General features: G+C 44.1%; 1 protein-coding gene and 5 non-coding genes across 9 annotated transcripts in view; 1 reads left to right on the forward strand and 5 right to left on the reverse strand.

Moving 5' to 3' along the window:
* Positions 1–19,688, forward strand: part of fgd5a (FYVE, RhoGEF and PH domain containing 5a) — a 36,354-nt gene extending 16,666 nt beyond the window's left edge. For 2 of the 4 annotated variants that reach the window (XM_053868823.1, XM_053868825.1), the window contains 15 exons: positions 317–473; positions 4,559–4,649; positions 5,280–5,330; positions 5,401–5,459; positions 5,906–5,977; positions 6,052–6,120; positions 11,889–11,972; positions 12,031–12,110; positions 12,181–12,277; positions 14,627–14,764; positions 14,826–14,928; positions 14,987–15,126; positions 17,316–17,444; positions 17,559–17,713; positions 17,809–19,688. In XM_053868823.1, the coding sequence (XP_053724798.1) occupies positions 317–473; positions 4,559–4,649; positions 5,280–5,330; positions 5,401–5,459; positions 5,906–5,977; positions 6,052–6,120; positions 11,889–11,972; positions 12,031–12,110; positions 12,181–12,277; positions 14,627–14,764; positions 14,826–14,928; positions 14,987–15,126; positions 17,316–17,444; positions 17,559–17,713; positions 17,809–17,845 (1,462 nt within the window). In that variant the 3' untranslated portion in view covers positions 17,846–19,688. The remainder of the gene's footprint in view (positions 1–316; positions 474–4,558; positions 4,650–5,279; positions 5,331–5,400; positions 5,460–5,905; positions 5,978–6,051; positions 6,121–11,888; positions 11,973–12,030; positions 12,111–12,180; positions 12,278–14,626; positions 14,765–14,825; positions 14,929–14,986; positions 15,127–17,315; positions 17,445–17,558; positions 17,714–17,808) is intronic. The other 2 variants (XM_053868824.1, XM_053868826.1) reach the window with 2 other exon arrangements.
* Positions 4,850–4,921, reverse strand: trnae-cuc (transfer RNA glutamic acid (anticodon CUC)). Its single transcript has one exon. It is a non-coding gene; the product is annotated as a tRNA-Glu (tRNA).
* Positions 6,709–6,780, reverse strand: trnae-cuc (transfer RNA glutamic acid (anticodon CUC)). The gene has a single exon. It is a non-coding gene; the product is annotated as a tRNA-Glu (tRNA).
* trnae-cuc (transfer RNA glutamic acid (anticodon CUC)) lies at positions 7,294–7,365 on the reverse strand. Its single transcript has one exon. It is a non-coding gene; the product is annotated as a tRNA-Glu (tRNA).
* On the reverse strand, positions 15,657–15,728 carry trnae-cuc (transfer RNA glutamic acid (anticodon CUC)). The gene has a single exon. It is a non-coding gene; the product is annotated as a tRNA-Glu (tRNA).
* On the reverse strand, positions 16,004–16,075 carry trnae-cuc (transfer RNA glutamic acid (anticodon CUC)). The gene has a single exon. It is a non-coding gene; the product is annotated as a tRNA-Glu (tRNA).
* Positions 19,689–19,960: the final 272 nt, after the last annotated feature.

The following is a 19,960-nucleotide window of genomic DNA, read 5'->3' on the forward strand; positions in this document are numbered from 1 at the left end:
ATTTAACCTTCAGAAATAGAAAGAGTGGAAGTGAAAATCCAGAACTTCTTATGTGAGGTGAAATGAAAGTGGTAGTTTGGTTATGGTAATCCACTCACAGGTTCTGGTGACGTGGATAATGAGCAGATGAAGAGTGTACAGAGATGGTGAGAGTGTTCTACAAGGTGATAATTGACTCCCGGCAGTGCTCACACTTCTTTTTTTTGAATGCGCTGATGTGAAGATCATTAGTTGACTGTCTGCAGATTATTTATATTTTACTAAGTGAAGTTCACTGTGAACAGATGAGAGTTTATGATATGTTATGTCTGTGCAGGGAGGAGAGCCAAAGAGTCGTCGACGTGATCTTGTCCCGTCGGGAAGAATTTGCTGTGTTTGAGACCTTCATCTCCGAGTACGACCGCAGCATGAGTCTGCTGCAGGAGAGCTGTAGGACTAATGCAGAGTTCGCCAGCATCGTGAAGAAATTTGAGGTAACTAAAAATGGCTTGCGATTTAACAGAAGATGGCTCATAGTAGTGGTTGTCTTTGGTTTTGTCAACTCACGGGATTGGTCTTGAATGTGCCCTGCATTACATGCCTGACATTCTTATTAACAGAGTTTATTTAAAAAATGTCTATTTTGCTTTCCAGTATGGTGGTTTTATGGTGGTATTGAAGATTATGGGAAGATCCTCATATCAGGGTTTTTTTTTAATCTAATTTCATTTATCATATTTTTTTCAGACATTCCTTTTCAGGAGTAACATAATAATGTGGATTTTTGAAATATTTTTTAATGATTGTTTTGTTATGAATGATTGTTTGATTTTTTTTTTTTGTTATTTTGTTTGTTTTGTTAAGTGTAATGGGTTTTACTTTTATTATTTGAATTATTTAATTTAGATATTTAATATGCTGTTTTTACCAGAAGACATTGCCAAAATATTATTTGATTACTCCAATAGTGTTTTTAAAAATTATATGATTAACAATATAATATGTATTAATCTATACATTATTATATATGGATAATAATGTATAAAAATGATGGTTATGTGTTATTTCTGATACCCTAAAGTGAAGTGCAGTGTGTTGTATTACTTATGAAATTTAAACAAAAGTTGTGTATAGTAAATAGACTATTTTTTTGACTACACGATGAAGAAGTTAAAATGAAGTGATCCGTTTCTCTTCCATTTAATGAATAGGGAAGACATTAATCATCATTCCAGCAACTGGGACCAATTCATGTCATGAACTTTTGTTATTTTAGGAAGAACTCCTAGCATTTGGTTTTTTCCAACTCTCCATTCACCGCCCTTCACACAGAACTGACCTTTTTCTGTATGTATTTTATCATCTCACATCCTGCTCTCTTCTGAATATCTGTTGAAACTATCTCAATTCACCGACTACTTCTCTCAGTCTGTGGTTGCGCTTATTCAGCAGTCCATCTTCCTCTACAATGCCAGTGTCCTCGAGTGACAATAAGCATGTTGACAAGCTTTAGTCAATGGAAAGAATTAGAAGAATAATATAAGCAGAATCTCATTTAAAGACGCCTGGATGAGAAAGTGCTGTCATTTTTTTTACTTTATCTTTTTAAATCAAGTAACGCATATTCACTCTAAGTGCATGTACGGTAACATGAATGTTCCAAGAAAGCGCTCATGAATATTCTAAAGCAGCTGCCTCGTCCCCCAAAACCACTGTCTCTGCCAGAGTTCACTGGAGCTTGTCTGCATAAAGAGGAAGTGATCTCAGAGGGGGCGACGACGTACCGAGCTGGTCTTTAAGTCGAGTCACCTTCAGTTATGCTGTCCAGGAAGTTGGTATAACTCAGGTCTCTCACATCATAAACCGCTTCCTCCGACACGGCTGTAAATGAGTTAATGTGCAGGGAAAGATAAACCCTTATGTAGATATCCTTTTATTCTTCCCCACGGCAGCCATTAACTTTTACGTCTTGTTCGTTTCTTATCCTCCCACTCGGATTGGTGGCCCATTCATCTTTGCGAATCTCTATTTCAGTGTCTGTGGAGTTATTTCCCATCACTTTTTCCCTGTTGGTTTTTAACGTTAATTCCGAAGAGGTGCAGGAGCTGCTTAAACCGACTTTGTTGCAAATGTTTAGACTCACATCGGAGCGTCTTGTGTGTTTGCGTTGTGCGGACCGTCGTGATTGATGTCGGCTGGGATCCCAGCGCTGCCCTGGGACCAGCATGCAAGAGTGACCCTGCTGTAATGAGGGAGAGAGAGGGTTGTGTGGGTCAGGAGATAGACTCCACCGTCCACTGAGATTGATGGCGATTATTTACTCTACAGTTGCCATTGTACTCGACTGCAGATTGTCATTTAGATTCTCGTTGTGCAATTTTTACTCATTAGAAAAGGTCACTTAAAAAGATTCATTCATCACGTGTCATATTCGTCCTGCTTCATTCGCACGGCCCTTTTGTGTTTGTGAAGTCCAGTGTATAAGTGCGGGCCAATGTGCTGACAGTGATGAAGTGGCTGTGGCCTGTGATCGGATCAGCACCGGCCCGTACAAGATGAGCCTCCTCGCCACATCCACTTCCTCGTTCATCAGCTTGCAGCCGCACCGTTTGTGTTCATCCTTCTGACAAATATATCTTTGTGTTTGTACTTACATTTTGAAAAGTCGTCCTGTATTTGCAGCAGCAGGTGAGCCATCGAGGGACGGAGTGATGGAGTGGGTTTCTTATCAAGGCAGCTGGGCAATGAGGCAGACAGAAGCTAATTAGAGAAGCAGCCTCTTTTACAACCCCCCAATTAGATCAGTCGTGTGTGTGTGGGTGTGCAGGCGCCAAATCAGCTGGGCGTGAATGAGTGTGAGAGGTGTTTGTTTGTGAGCAGCTCCGTGTGTGTATGTGTCCACCTCTGCTCACACACCACATGAACCAACCTCCACTCCTCCTCTCCTCCTCTCCAAACAAACCACATGCTAATTATCATCTCTGGCACACTTCGCTGAGCCTCTGCCTCCGAACAAGTGTCACTTGGACGACAATTTACAAGCAACACTTAAGAGGAAGTGATGTTCATTCCTCGTCAGCTTAATAATAGAGAGCGCGTTGTGTCTTGTCCTCCTCGTGTGGTGCGAAAAGGAGGATGAAGAGAGGAAATAATGTGATAAATACAAAGTGAAAATTACTGCACAGCGGACAGGATCTGTTCTGAAGAGTTGACAAGGAAGTTGCCTGAGGTGGGGATTGCCAGTGAGCTGCGAGATCTTGGAAACCAGCCTCAAGGATGTGGGCAACACACTGATGGTCAGAGGTCCAGGTGCGGTGGTGTGATGGTGTTCTCTTGGCAAGATGAGAGGACTGACTCACAGTTTTAGGGACAGAAGATGAGGCTGGTTGCCAGGCTCAGAGGAGGGTGAACAGGGAATGAAACAGGGTGTTCTGACTGACCCTGGACTCACTCCAAATGTGGTCATGATGCAGCGTTATTTTGCCTTGTGGAGAATTGTGTGTATTAAAAGCCCCAAATCTGTGCCGTAACCTTGCAGTGCCATGCCGTGCCACACCACTAAAAATTCTATTTCTGGTCAAGTACGAGTTGCGCGGATCGTTCTTGCTGGAAATAATTCAATAAACACAAAGAACATGCTGTAAATGTAAAAAGCAAAGCACTACTTATTGACTTTGACTCACAATCTACTCTTGAAGTGGACTCACAGGCAGTGGGGAAAGTGTTCTGGACTAGATAGTTTCATTCTGCATTAGATATTAATTATATACAGCCTTTTAAAAAAAGGCTGATGGTGGTGGAGAGAACTGATGATGCCTCATCACCTTGTGATGTGAGTCACTGCTCCTCTGTGAGAGTGCTGGTCGGACGATCTCACTCACAATCAAAATGGGCCCAAACTCAGAGTCCTGGTCAATATATCAGCGCACCAAGCAAAGGGACAAGGAAGCGGTCGCCCAGATAACTAGGGCAGAGGTCAGAGGAGCGTTGACGGTTGGCTACAAGGTCATTTGAGGGTGAGACCACGTATGAACATCAGACTATATTAACAAGAGGCATGCTTGTTGTTAAGCTCAGCCGTCACATAAACAACAAACAGGAAGGAAGCACAGCAATGTATACCTGCCCTGGCGGTGGTACTGCCTTTAGATAATCCTGATTCTGTTCATGGTGCAGGAGGTGCGTGAATATTGTGTGTGTGTCTTCATTGCTCCTTGAACCCCCTCGGGCAGGTTTGCCTGTCAGAGACAATTAGACCCTGATTGATTTTCTCCTGCTCTCACCCGCCGAGCTATTTTCCATCTCTACAGGAGTCACCTGCGGAAGAATGATAGGGAAGGGTTTTTCTGTGGGCCGCTAGGACGCATGAAGGTCATTCCGTCAGCTGACCTTGACTTGCTGAATCACATTAAGAAGGTCGACTGCAATGTCAGTGCGGGAGGCTTTTGTGCGACCCGTGTGATAAGGTCCTGTAGATAACACCAGCTGGGACGACCTTGTCATTGAGATTGGCTTGAAGTTAATTCCTGGACTACATTTTCTGCAAAGTAAGAACTCCACTTATCTTGTGTGTGTGCAGAGAAGGAACTCTGAGGATGCTGAGGTTCCTCTGAAGCACCAGCTGCTACAGGTGATCGTCAGAGTGCTACAGTATCGCATGCTCCTCACAGGTAAGATTCCAGGCTTTTTTTGTGACTCAAACCAAGGTGTTGATAGAGCGAGGTCCTGAGTGTGTGTGACACCAGCTGGGAGCTTATAGATGCAAAATATCAGTGCGAACAAACAATGAGTGTCATGGACGTGTTCTCATGAACTTGCTTGTTTCATGGAAGCCAGGAGGGAAGTCCACTTTTGAGGTGAAACAGATAGCTTCCCTGACCGGGAATCGAACCCGGGCCACGGCGGTGAGAGCGCCGGATCCTAACCACTAGACCACCAGGGAAAGACGTCTCACTTGTCTGACCTGCTCAGTGGAACCCGCAGCAAGTGCGACGACTGCCTTGTTCAGAGGGGAGGGGGAAAAGAGTCAGTTTGGTCACATCATTTCTTCAACTCTCCTTGAGTCATTGCTGCCATTCGAGAGCCAGGAGATTGCTGATTCTGGCAGGGACTATATCAAAGAGTATTATTCTTACTTTGGTTTCAGCGCTGAGCATGATGTTTAGCATTATGCCTCTTTACTGATGGCAGTGTGGGAGTTTCTGTGTGTTTTGCAGTTGCAGATTTCATCAGCTGCTCCCCCCGCAACCCTAAATAGGACAAGTGTGAATGTATGAAGTTTAACACTTTGTTTTCCCCAGATTACCTGAACAACCTGTCACCTGATTCTAAAGAGTATGAAGACACTCAAGGTAACATGTTTTTTCAGGGGGCTTTATTAAAAAACAACTCAAGTGATATGTTTCTGATCTCATTTTGCAGCTGCCTTGGTGATCGTCTCCGAAGTTGCAGACCTGGCCAACGACAATCTGAAGCATGGGGTGAGTTGTACCCGGTCGCACTTGGCAATGAAGCAGCTCTATCCAGTTGTCAGGGATGAACATGACACTAATGGAGCGAAGGAGAGGGCTATCCTTTCTTGACCTCAGCAGTTTGCTCAAGCACGCGATATGCGAACAGTGTTGATGTCAGAGAGCCCCAGGTGTATCGTCACAAAGGGAGCAGTGTACGGCCATGGACATGATTTACACTCCACTCTCTGCCACTGTTTCCATGAAGCCATGATTTATCACATTTTCTCTCCTTAACACACGCAAATACGCACTGACAGACAGTAAATACAAAGGCGGCCCCTATCTCTGCACTGCCCCATTCACTTGTCACTGCCACGTCCCTCTTCTTCCTTCCACTCACAAACAAACAGTGACGGGTTCTTTCTGCCTCCTCCAGCATCCGTCACTTGATAAGCCTGTCCTTTATCTTGCAGGAGAATTTGCTGAGGATGGTCCACATAGAGTACAGCGTGAAAGGAAAGAGGGATCTTCTGAAGTCCGGAAGAGTGAGTGCAACCAACATTTCCGACGCGTTATTTATGACTGGTCATTGAGCGCTGTTTTTTTTTTTTCTTGGCAGATGTTTGTGAAAGAAGGAACCCTCATGAAGGTGTCCAGGAAGAGCAGACAACCCCGACACCTGTTTCTGGTGAGTTGTTTTTAGGATCTCCTCAGGGCAGGGGTCTTCAACTCGATCCTCATAGCCTGGGGTTTTTGTTCCCAGAAGTCAAGCACACATAAGTTACTCAATCAATATGTGGGCTGAAACAAGCAGCACCAGATTGAGAACCGACTGATTGCAGTCCTCAGACACCTGTTTGGTTCAACGATGTGTTTTTCACTGGTTGGAGCAAAAGCCAGCACCACCCTAGCCCTGTTAGGAATAAGTTGAATAGAGCAGTGTTCGTGAACATTCATATAAAGTAGAACTTGTAAACTGCAGAGCAAAAGGTGGAAATTCTCTGACTGGAAATCGAACCAGGGCCACAGCGGTGAGAGTGATCCAACCACTGTGTGTGATTGATCTGTTGCAAAAAAAACCTGTACCACCCCCAGCCCTTTGAGGACTGTGTTGCCCACCCCTGGTGTAGCCCGACTGAGGCAATAGCTCGATTATGCCAGCAAGTCCTATTGTGTCATGTTCTCCTGGTTTAAATGGAGCGCTGTGGTCATGTTCTTATGAACCTGGGATGCGAGGAAGATAAGAGAAGTCCGTTACTGAGGTGAAAAGATCACCTTCCCTGACCGGGAATCGAACCCGGGCCACGGCGGTGAGAGCGCCGGATCCTAACCACTAGACCATCAGGGAGACATGTACTGCTCCTCTGACCTGCTCAGTGGAGGCTGCAGGATGTGTGATGACTGCCAAGCTTGGAGGGGATCGGCACATGAGTCATGATTGTGACATAATGTCTTCAACTCTCGTTGGATCATTGCCGTTGTTAGAGAGCTGGGAGACAGTGAATGAAAATTTATTAAAATATATAAGAGGGCAATTCCTACTTTGGTGTCAGTGCTGAGCATACTGAGGTTTTTCCCTCAAATCTGGGCCGAGGTAGCAACAATGCCTGGTCCTGACTTTGTCACCACCTGGCAGCTGATCCATGTAGAAGATTCATGTAGAAAAACATTATTTTTTGGAATATGGGCATATAGGGTTCACTGTCATGACAGTTGTCTGTGGCCGTCTACTGGGTAAAAATGGGGCTCCAGATGTGTGTAGACGGCAGGTTGGTGAAAACACAGTGATATAGATGCTTTCAAACTACATTTGTAGATTGGTGAGAAGCTCTGAGACGGTCTTCTCTCTAAATAAATCAAATTCCCTGACTGGGAATCGAACCCGGGCCGCGGCGGTGAGAGCGCCGAATCCTAACCACTAGACCACCAGGGAGTTGAGGTGCTTTCAAAGGGATGACCAGGTGAATCACCGGTCAGGAAAACCAACTGCTCAAGCTGACCAAGACAAAATAACTGGTTTGTGACCCCGAAGAAGCACGTCTCAAGGAAGTTGTCATAAGCCGTGCAACAACCTATTTACCACCACCGGCTTAAGCTCCTTATTTCTCTGTCACTTCTTAACATTATGAGTCGTCCTCACCTCAGAACTGACCTTCTGACGGAGCTCCATCACGACTGTAACAGAATGTGGTGTTTCACAGCCAAAACTAAACATGGAAGAGTCTTGTCATGTTTGTTTCACAAGGAAATAGCGGAAACAAGCTGCGTAATATGGAGCGTCTTGATTGGTCCACGCTGCTCTCACAACACGTTGAACACTTCACTGTTCTCCTCATGCAGACAACTGCGCTGCAATGAGATCACCAGTGAAAACAGTTAGTGTAGAGCGCAGCATTCTTCATTTAAGCCAATCAGTCTGTCAATAAAATCAGGTGTTTATCAGCCTCATAAAAGAGAAATCATGTAAGTTATCAAACACCCGCACACATTACGAGTCCCGGACCGCTGTGCTCCCATTCCCGAGCAAAATTTTCCTGTAGCTCCAGCTGCACACTTCAGTGGTCTGGGAGTTTGAGAAGTTGTTTTTGAACGATGTTGTGCGCCCAGACAGCGATCAGACCCTTTATTGCGCTGCATTTATAATGTCTGTGTGGAGTCGCGCTGTACACGTAGTTTCCAGCATCTTGCGCTGAGTCGCCTGAAGCGAGAAGTTCACCACCCACTGAGAGTTTCCGGAGACAAAGTCCAGCTCTCCAGCCGGGATCAGGTCCGCGACCAAAACCCGACTCACTTGTTTTCACATCTCGGACTTCTGAGGCAAAAGTCTGAACCAGCAGCGTGAAAGCGCCCTGACCAGAGTCAGCTTTGAATCATTCATAAGTGAGTTCCCTGACTGGGATTCGAACCACAGACCGCAGCTGTGAGAGCGCCGAATACACATAGACATTGCATAGTAACAAACAAGAAGATTTATAAATCAGTTGAACGATTGAGTTGTAATGGGAAAAGGCAATTGTGGTCATGTTCTTATGAACTTGCTTCTGTCAGGGAAGAGAAGTCCGTTTCTGAGGTGAAACGATCAGATCCATCATTGCTGCTGTTAAAGAGCTGGGAGGTTCCTGGCTGATTCTGTGAGGGTCTGTCTACTAAAATATATAAAAGAGTTTTATTCCTACTTTGGTTTCGGTGCTGAGCATACTGAGGTTTTTCCCAGACTGGGACTCAAAACTAGGCCGAGGTAGCAACAATGCCTGGTCCTGACCGTGTCACCACCTGGCATCTGATTCATGTTGAAGATTCATGAAGTGTGAAAACTTTTATATATATTTATATTTTTTGGAAGAGAGTGCTTATAGGGTTCACTGTCATGAGAGAGAACTTTTTAAAGTTTGTCTCTGTGGACATGCAGAGTCCATTTGCAGTGTGAAAATGCAAATGAACCCGGGCCACGGCGGTGAGAGCGCCGGATCCTAACCACTAGACCATCAGGGAGATGAGCCATGGGAAGCTTCTGTCATGGCGAGTGTTTACCCCCTGCTAGTTTGTTAGCCATGGAAATGTGGAAATGTGAGCTCACTCTCAGACTCAGGATGATTTCTGTGGTGTCTTTAACACAGAAAATCAATTTTACTGAATCAAAAAAAAAGCAGCCCGTCCTGACAGTTCATGAGCTTGAAGAGTTTCCTGGTTCCCTTCAGGGCCCTGCGGATACTAATATCATCCACCTTTGGAGTTTGAATACAAAAGCTTGACCTCATTAACCTGTATTGATTATGCCGCTGTTGTTTCTGCTAGTCGGCTCTTTCAGGGAAAATGGGTTGTAAATGCACCACTGATGATTTCACTGGGGGAGAGCAGGGGGTTACGAGGCCAAAGATTATTTTAGAGGTGGATACGAAGTCAAACGTTGTGGGAGTGGCAGGTGAAAAAGTGTTACCGATAACATAAGGTTATGTGTGAAGAAGTGCGAAGAATGACCCTCATGAGACACATTGACAACTGCTGCTGTTGGTGTGTTACTGCTGCTAACAACTGACCAATTTGAAATATCTCTTGAGTGAGAAATGACCAGAACATGGGCATCTCGTGTCTCAGGCGGGTCCTAACCACTGGACCACGAGGGAGATGAGTGTGGCATTTGTGACAGCAGTAAACAGGGACGTCAAACTCGGAACACCATGTACATGGCCCTGTGTTCTACATGGCTCCAGATCGTAGTCCCATCAGACTCAACTACATCAACTCACAAAAACTTCAAGATGACAGACTTCGCTGGTGCAAATGGAAACTGGCGGTGAGAGAGCTGGATCCTAAGCGCTAGACAGTCAGGGAGATATGTGGAGCTCTCCACCTTATGTAGATACAATACAGTAATTATTAAAACTTCAGAGCTCTACAGTTTTCTGAGTACAAAAAGTCATGTTTGAACGACCGCTTTATAGATGACTTCTCATTTCACCTTGTGGATGTGGCTGCATTAAACACATCACAAGGTCTTATTGTCGTTTGAGGAAAGGGAAATATATTACCTCTGTAAAATGTGCCTGTCGGACTTGTGACTGGCCACAGAGGGGGTCATTTAGACTTCGACTTTCTTTATTGTCATTGCACAAAAACATATCACAATATTATGGCAACGAAATTTCGGTCTGAGGCCTCCGGTTTCCAAAAAACAAAACTACATGTCCATAAATAAATAAATCCTACTGCTACTGACTAACATTCAGCAGCCTGACAGCCCCAGGAACGAAAGGTTAAGTTACTCTAATGCTGAAACTCGTAGGTCCGTAGTAAAAAATAATACCTTCCCTGACTGGGAATCCAACTCTGGGCCACGGCAATGAGAGCGCCAGATCCTAGTCACTAGACCATGAGGAAGACGGAGACCGCGTACAATGCAAAGACAAGCTGGATTGCAACATAGACGGAACAAAAATATCAAGGGTTAGATGTTTTATTAAATAACTTAGGCAAGTCCATAAATAACACATTTCACTTGTGAACAAGAAGTGTGGATGTCCTCAACCTTCTATTGTATTGACTGAAAACTACTCCATCACTTGCTCATTGTTCAGAGTCCACTTTGTGATCTGAGGAATTTTGAGTGCAGAGAAGCCCAGACCACCACTCAGTGCCGCACCCATCCAAGTCCTTCCTCTCTTCTCTTCTCGGCTTTTCCCGATTCCGTACTTATTTTTCGAGGGGCCCTGCTTCCTCTGCGGATGTTTGGTGTGGGTCACTGGATGCTGGTTTCCTGTGTACCAGGAGAGGTCTGACACCAGCGCAAAGACAAGGACTGGAGAAGATTGTTTCACGCTGCTTCCTGTTTTCAATCAGCGAAACCCCAAAGGCTTGATCGGCACCTCTAAGAATAGAAGATCCACTGGGTGCTGGGCTTATCCTGCCATTAACTCCCTCCCTGCATGCTCACTGCCATCATCTACCTTAGCAACCGTGAGACCTGCAGCTGTGTCACAGGGACTGATTAGAGACGCAGAGGGACCTGAAAGTCAGCTGGTTCGGTGGGAATCCTCGGGTCACATACTTAAGTGGTTCAGGTGGTCGGTCCGGTTTCTGTTTTAATGGTAGGGTGGATCAAACTAACTGGAGACTGCAGCAGGGTGGTGCCGTCTGAACAGCCCCAGCGGATGTTTAGAACACATGAGGTGTGACCAGTGATCTCATATCTTTTGTCTCAAACAATAGACTCTTGATGTGTTCACATGACTGCAGACAAATAAACACATTCTTGTGGTTGTTCTTTGGAATTAGTGGAGGTTGTGACACAACCTTAACACGTATTTTTCCCAAAAATCTTAACAGTAACAGTGGAGAAATGCAATGCAATGACGCCTCCTTGTGGCGAGTATAAGCAGCAACTCTGAAACAAGGGTTCTTAACCTTTTTGACCTCGGGGCCCACTTTTGTAGAACAAATAGAACTGAGTCATCTTCTTTTAAATTTTGTTCAATAACCATGAAACCGCAGGATTGTCGCAAAGATATCTACTCGTCATTGAAACATCTAACCAGCAGCGGAAGCATGTGCAAGTCATAGAAAATAAGAAAAAATACACATTGAAAATTGGAAAAAAGTAAAGTGTAAATGAAATTATCCACATTACATTTTCTAATTGATATTAAAAACTGCTTCACTGCTTTTCATGAACCGTGTTTACTGTTGTGGGCAGAATCACTATGTCATTTTTGCTTTTCAAGAACTATCACGAATGTGCTGCTGTCAAGTCAATTTAGTGACACACTACGGCCACCATACGTGGCAAATGTATTTCAATTGAGCATCTCACGGCCCACAGATGTAAAACAAAATACTTCTCGCGGCCCTCTAGGAGGGGCTGGCGGCCCAACCATGGGCCTCAGCCCTATGGTTAAGAATCACTGCTCAATAATAATAGTGACAGTATTGACCAAATGTTTCTCTACTGTCCTCCAACAGATGAATGACATCATGCTGTACACATACCCACAGCAGGATGGGAAATACAGGTTGAAGAACACCTTGTCTCTGTCCGGGATGAAGGTAAAGTGTTGAAGATGTTTCTTGTTTGATTCCTGACTGAAACTGTTGTTCCACTTAGGTCAGCAAGCCTGTCCTCGACAACATCCTCAACTGCCTGAGAATCGAGGTGTCTGACATCACCATCGTGCTCTCAGCCGGGTGAGTGACCACCTGTGAGATAGGTCGACCAGTTCACAAGTGCAACTGTGTGTTGAAATTATTGTTGCAGCTCAGTCGCAGAGAGAGAGGACTGGTTCCACACACTGAGTCGAGCGATAGCAGACCATGCAGCTGGACTTTGCACATTTGGTGGACCGTGCAGTGAGGTAAAAATGAACATTTATGTTTGTGTTACAGTACAAAAATCTTTTAACATAGAGACAATGTTTGTCATTGATATTGATGTTTCTCTGGTGGGATTTTGAAATACCAATTACCGAAAGTCAGTTTAGGCTCATGGGATGACTTGATCACAGAGAGTGAGAGAGACCACCAGGCTGCTCAGCACTACATTGCTCTGAACAGCTGGCAGAAACACTGGAAAATAAAGATCCAGGAGTGAAGTTCTTTTTTGTTTCTGAATATGTCATCGCACATGTTACTCATAGTAACTTCATGCAGTTCATATGAATAACATAGTAACTATGTTATTAATAACGTAATAACTATGTTACACGTAATAATTCTCCCTGCCAGCTGCCTGTGATCTGCATTTGCATAATGGCCTATTGAAACCCATCAACGATGGGCGGAGACCCTTGGCATGTAAACGCATCTCAATTAACATAATGGTTCACCCATTGTCATCAACCACAGTTGGTTGGCGTCTACTACATATGGATGCCTGGTCATTATCGTATCCTAGCCCATTCAGCTAGTCTGCCATAACTCGCAACCCAACTCACCAGAAGTGACAAATCCTTCTGGACAGATGGCAACATGTTTTCTTTGACTATTACCTATGATCTTGACTTATCATCTGCACATTGTCTGTAGTAATATTATTGTCATTGGCAGTGGCAAACAGTGTCTGATAAATTACGGAACATTTATGGGGACAAAAAGCGAGCGTCTTGTGTAACCTGTGCGAAGGCACGTTTGGAGTAGAATCACATTAATACATTGCACGGTATTTTACCCCACCCAAATGTAAAAGCATGTTGTGCACACTCTTATTGAAAAAGAAGTTGGCAAAAAAAATAATTTCTAGGATAAGTTCTTGGAATGCAGCAGAGAAAATGACAAAGCAAATGAGTGGATGAATGACTGATGGTGAAATACATATGAGCCATGAGCGAACAGGTGAAGCTACCTGACTGTGGATCAAACCCGGGCTAGAACGCCGCATCCTAACCACGAGACATGGATGAAATGAATGAATGGGGAAGAGAACATTGGAATGTGACTCCACTTCACCTAAAACACAAAAACAGTAAGAAAATAACATGTGCATTTAGTTACTGATGATGGTCTCGTGGAAAAGGAACCCGTTGCTAGACTGAGACGAACATCCCCGGGCCACACAATAGAAACACAGTGTTATGGGAAACTGCTAGCTGGCTGTCAGGTGGTTCATATTCCAAGACTCTGTGACATGGCGTTGATTGTTAAAAAAGCAGAGTTGCTTTTTTGTTGTTTTGGATTTTGCTGTGGAGAACAGAATTTTTTTTCATGGTTTTTGATTGAGAGTTTTAAACCAAACAAAAAAATATATATATTGAATTCAATTTTGATCAGAACAGTGAACAGTCAAACCTCGTGAAGGTGAGTTGGCACATTGCTAAAATGGTGATTTAAGACACGTTTGTCAAAGAAAAAGATGAACATCAACACAATCATTTCAGTGCTTGCAGTGGATTTATGAAACGTTCCAAATGCTTTTAAAGTAAAAAAAAAAGGCGTGAGTATAAAGACACAGGCAATCAAAATCATCCTGTAGACAAAATATACCATGTGTGATGCATGTTGGCATCGTGACCCATGGAAATTCAACAACTGATTATGCGTTAACAGTTCATGTACGACTGAAACGTTTGGTTATTTAGAAGTGAGCCACTTCTCTCTGCGTGAGTCTCATATTTAGAGCCATTAAAGTCCCGATCCGCTTGTGGGTGGTAACTCCATTCCACAGCTTGCAGAAAACCATGAACCTTCTGACACCCAATGATACCCAAATAAAACTTGTTGACTGTCCCAAGGGAGTTTTCACCGCAGACAGCACTGAATCAAGATTTCAAGCAAACGCATTTTAACCAATGACCGTTCATACAATCCATTGGTAATGTGTTTATGCAGTGACCTGGCGTGGATGGACTTATTCTTGTCTATGCCTCAGAAAAGTGTGCAACCGCCTGTGACACGCCCCTTACTTCGTTCTGCTGTTTTCCGTTGTAGTCATGAGACACAAATCGAGCAAATAACCCTGCTGTTCTTGAAATGACAAAAGAAACAAAGGAGTGTCATGACACCACCGTCCAGGTTACTGGGCCCGAAAGGGCCCTGGGTGGCTGTGTCATATTATCTGTTGACAAAATGTGGGGGAGTTGCTGGAGGTTGTCAGAACTTGAATTAAGTGTATACACGACACACAATGTTCATTTCTGTTTCTGTATTTTCATCCCAGATTCACATCAGAGTATCATGATGTGTGTCACTCACACGCTTATTTTCATCAGGCTCGGGAGAAGTTGTGGATGGCTCTAGGAGAAGCGGCGCCGGTGCTAGTCCCGGTGTCTCAGGTGATGATGTGCATGAACTGCACCGTCGACTTCAGCCTCACGCTGCGGCGACACCACTGTAACGCCTGTGGAAAGGTTTGTTTGTTTCTGAGCAACTGACGGGGCAAACCAAACACGTTTGTTGTGTGTCGTTCAGGTGGTGTGTCGGGCTTGTTCTCGCAACAGATATCCCTTGAAGTACCTCAAAGACCGAGTAGCCAAAGTGTGTGACCACTGCTACAGTGAGCTCAGGAAAAGAGGTACTGCTCATGAGCATGACCCAGATCTCCTCCACGCTCTAAATGCTCTTGTGTGCAGGCGGCAGCATGTCTGCCGTGTCGGCTGCCAACTCCAGTCCTCGATCCCACCGAGCAAGTCGGCCTCTGTCTGCAGTCTTCCAGAGCTTGCAGCCACCGAGTCTGTGGAAGAGCAGGAAGAGCGTCTGCAGTCTCAACCAGGTCAGACTTTCACACACTGTTTCAGCAGACAGAAGGTTTCTTAATGGTTTTTTATATAAAGAAAAAAAATGTTTTCCAACGCATCAGCTAAGTAACTAAGTGACTGTGAGAAGAACACAAGAATGCTGACCTTCATATTCGGAACGCCAAAAAACTAGTTCCCTCACAGGGAATCAAAGCCCAGCCGCTGCGGTGTGAGCGCCCAATCCTAACCACGAGATCACCAGGGAGTTGCACTTCACTCTCAGTGATACCTATGTGAATTTTAGTCCTATGTGCAGAGATCGGTCACCAAGGATATATCATTTGTGTCAGATACCCGGGTCGAAAAGTGTGTTGCCTTGTTACTTTTGAACACTGTACCACTCTCATGTGGACACGTTCAAACTGGAGCTTCTCACACTCTGGCCATAATCCTCCTCTGTCTGACCGTCATTTCAAGGACCGGTTTGCCGCATCCAGATATCAGGTTTGAGCTTCCACACTGCAACTCTGAAGGGACGTCAGTTAAACTTTTACAAAACAGCCAGTTCCCTGACCGGGAATCGAACCCGGGCCGCGGCGGTGAGAGCGCCGAATCCTAACCACTAGACCACCAGGGACATGTCTGGCAAAAGTGCTATTTGCGTCAACTACCCCGATCTGTCAGGGTGTCGCCTCTCCTTCCACGATCTGTCTGGTTGTTGCCTTGCTATTTCTGAACATTGTACCACTTGCGTGTGGACACTTTCAAACTGGAGCTTCTCACACTCTGGCCATCGACCTCCTCTGCTGGAGCGCCATTTCAAGGAGCGGTTTGCCGAATCCAGATATCGGGTTTGAGCTTCCCCTCAGGAACTCTGAAGGGACGTCAGTTAAACTTTTACAAAAATGCCAGTTCCCTGACCGGGAATCGAACCCGGGCCGCGGCGGTGAGAGCGCCGAATCCTAACCACTAGACCACCAGGGACATGTCTGGCAAAAGTGGTATTTGCGTCAACTACCCCGATCTGTCAGGGAGTTGCCTCATAACTTTTGAACACTGTACCACTTGCATGCAGACACGTTCAAACTGGAGCTTCTCACCCGCTGACACACTGCCTGACTGCCCAAAATATGCAGAAGTTGTTCTACATGCTTTGAAGACAAGTTTGCCCACCCCTGATCTCGATATCTGGTTTGAGCTTCTCACTCGAGCTCTGAAGTGATGCAGGGGAAACGTTTACAAAATAACCTCTCGGTCACCAGGGACATTTCATTTGCGTCAGGTACCTGTGTCGAGAAAGGTGTTGCCTTGTTACCTTAGAACATTGTACCACTTGCATGTTGGCACTTTCAGACTGGAGCTTCTCACCCTCTGGCCATAATACTCCTCTGTTGGACCACCATTTCAAGGACCGGTTTGCCGAATCCAGATATCAGGTTTGAGCTTCCCCACTGGAACTCTGATGGACGTCAGTCAAACTTTTACAAAAACGCCAGTTCCCTGACCGGGAATCGAACCCGGGCCGCGGCGGTGAGAGCGCCGAATCCTAAACACTCTGGCAAAAGTGGTATTTGCGTCAACTACCCCGATCTGTCAGGTAGTTGCCTGGCTACTTTTGAACACTGTACCACTTGCATGTGGACACGTTCAAACTGGAGCTTCTCACCCGCTGACACACTGCCTGACTGCCCAAAATATGTCGAAGTTGTTCGACATACTTTGAAGACAAGTTTCCCCAACCCTGATCTCGATATCTGGTTTCAGCTTCTCACTCGAGCTCTGAAGTGATGCAGGGGAAACGTTTAGATAAAACCCTCTCGGTCACCAGGGATATGTCATTTGTGTCAGATACGCCGGTCCAAAAGGGTGTTTCCTTGTTACTTTACCCTAGTGGCCTTTGAGTTAACTAGGATGGACATGTCACCAGTCCAACGTGGATACCTGCAATTCTGGACCGGTTTGCCGCCCCCGATATCGGGTTTGAGTTTCTCACTCTCTCCTGCAAGGGACATCAGAGAAATGTTTGTGAGAAAGCATTTGAAGCCCTCTGTGTCCATTTGTTGTCACATTTTCAATGTTAAATCATGTGTTTGGAACCAACACAAAATCAATGTACTGTGTCTGATTGCATTTTGATGATTGTTGATCCATGTTGAGGTCAAGAAACATCCTTTTCTGACTCAGGTGCTGCGTTTTGACGATGTCTACCTTATGTTGTGTTCAGGTGTCTCTGGGGCTGGATGGCTCCACCATGAGTGGAAGTCTACACCGCAGGAAGAAGAGCAAGAGGAAATGGAAGCGGCTGTGGTTCCTCCTCAAAGACAAGGTGCTCTACACCTTCACGGCCTGTGAGGTGAGGGGGCAACGAGTCTCCCACACCAGCCCAGAAACTCTCACACACCCCTCCACCAGGCTGACTCTCCTGATGGTGCTGCAGACCTCCAACATGTCCCCTTGTTTGTCCCAGGACAAAGTGGCGGCAGAGCGTTTGCCTCTTCAGGGTTTCACGGTGAAGCTGAGTGAGCGCCTGGAGGGAGAAGAGAGCAGCAACCTCTTCCACCTCTACCACAAGAAGACTCTCTACTACACCTTCCGAGCAGAGGACCACCAGACCGCACGCAGGTCAGACACCCTTTGGTCTTCAGTGAACAAATTGCACCTCTAATTTGTTCTAACAGCCTGTGATATGATATGACCGCCCCAAAAATGTGTTCCAGGTGGGTGAATGCCATCGAGGAGGCCACAGTTTTGTAGTGGTTACCTGATCGGGAAGAGCCTGCCTCCTCAAGGAAGCAGGCGGACCTGCATTAGAAGAATTCTGAGTTGTCACTTTCGAGCTGGAGAACTTTCGTTTGCTCTTCTGAACCTTCTCATTGTGCTGCTGAGCGTCCAACACATTGTTGTCTGAAGGACCTCCAACAGCCTGGACCCAGTTCTTGAGACTTTATATATGAATATATTGACCAATACCTGGACAACAGTGCACAGCCGGAAATTCTTCTGCAAGAGTCAATGCTACTGAAACCCACATGACGCCTCTGGTCAAACTCTTTGGTTTTTACAGGTCCCCTCACTCCCCAATAAGTGATGACGTGCCTCGTGAAGAGTTTGAGTTTGAATGTGCCGTGGTGACATCCTGCTGAGGGAATCTCTCCTGAGTTTCCATACTACTGATGCGACTGACTTTCAAGTTTCCCATGACGGTTTTGGACAGATTTTTAGGACAAACTTACATTAAAGTTTGAATCCAAATTGTTTGTTGTTCTGTAGCACAATTTGAATCTGTTTTTTCTGCGGTCCATTTTTATCGTGCTTAACAGTTGACCCACATGCTCTCTCATGCTGACACTCTCATGCTGCTTTTTTTTTCATTAACACATTTTTGATAATCCTCCTCTCCAGATTTCCTCTCTTGAAGATGATCATGTCTTGTTTAGGGTTTTTTTTGTTTTGTTTTTGTTTGCAACTGTGTGCCCTGCTCGCGGTTAAATACTTGAGAATCTTTTCTTTCACAGTTTTGATTTAAAATAATAGTGTTGACAATAATTAATAATGAGTCAGGGGCATTACTATTTAAAGTTGTTTGTTATTTGAACTAGTTTTCATTTTTTTATATTTTTCTAAAATATCAGTATGATGTCAAAAAATGCGTAAATAGATGCATGTTATTTAACATGGATTTTAAAACATAATACAAAGAATATTTTTGACAGAAAAATAACTCAATGTCGATTAAAAATCTTAAACTTTAAAATAGAGATATCATTATTAATAATAATATTAATCATGATGAAGGTTAATGATATTGATTGAATAATAAAAAAAAAACTGTTCTACAGGAATGAAAAAATGCATGATTTGAGCAACATGTAGTATCAAATATTGAATTTTAATTCATTTTTAAATGCCTGCCAGAGCGTAATTTGATTTTTGTTTGTCTGTCATTTATGACTTTTTTTCCTTTTGAAGTCAGTATTTTTTTGTTTTTTTTGTTTTTTTCGTTTTTTTTCGTTTTGTAGCACCGGAACATTTGATTCATCATTCATCTTTTTATTTATTCATTTTTTCAATTTAGACTCTTGTTTCTTGGTGTTAAAACAAAAGTCTTATGTTTGTCAAAAAGCTCGTCCTTTTTTGTTGTTGTTTTGGCCCGTTATAAGGTTCGCTTTGCTGTTTTCTACTGCAATGAAACAATGTTACTGACCTTCTCGTTGTCCTAAAAATATGGCCAAAACTGCAGTTGTCTTCTGTATTTGCTGCTTGTGTTTTCTATCTTGACACTGGAGGATCATCAACACACTTGAATCACTTCAAACCTTTCACCCAGTTCAGTGTCTTTAAAACCATGTGTAAATATCAACTTCATTCAGAGTGAGGTGTGCCAGTTAACACATGAAAGGAGTCTCAGCGGCACTGACTCATGTGACTCTGTTTGCTTTTGTGTGGCTCAAGTATTGCTCATGTTTGTGTACCTGACATGACTTTTGTATCCGGCCAGGTTGTGTGTCGGCAGGATGATGTAAATGTTAATGTGTATAGAAGCTGAGGGGAGCTAAATAGCTATAAATGTTATAAACTGCAGTCTGGAATAAACATGAGCTGGTTAAATGATCTGATTTGCGTGTATCGTGAGGTTTTGTTATCCATCTGTCAAATTGATATATATATATATATATATATATATATATATATATATATATATATATATATATATATATATATATATATATATATAAAGGTAGCAAATATGTTGCTAAATCTTTACTCTGAGAGGCGCAAAACATTTGTTTTAAAAATGAATGAATGAAATCAAAGTGGATCAGGAAATCAAAGTGGAAAAGATAAGATGACTTACCAGTATTACAGGTG

Source organism: Synchiropus splendidus, chromosome 6 (assembly GCF_027744825.2).
Source record: "Synchiropus splendidus isolate RoL2022-P1 chromosome 6, RoL_Sspl_1.0, whole genome shotgun sequence".
Classification (NCBI taxonomy): Eukaryota; Metazoa; Chordata; class Actinopteri; order Syngnathiformes; family Callionymidae; genus Synchiropus; species Synchiropus splendidus.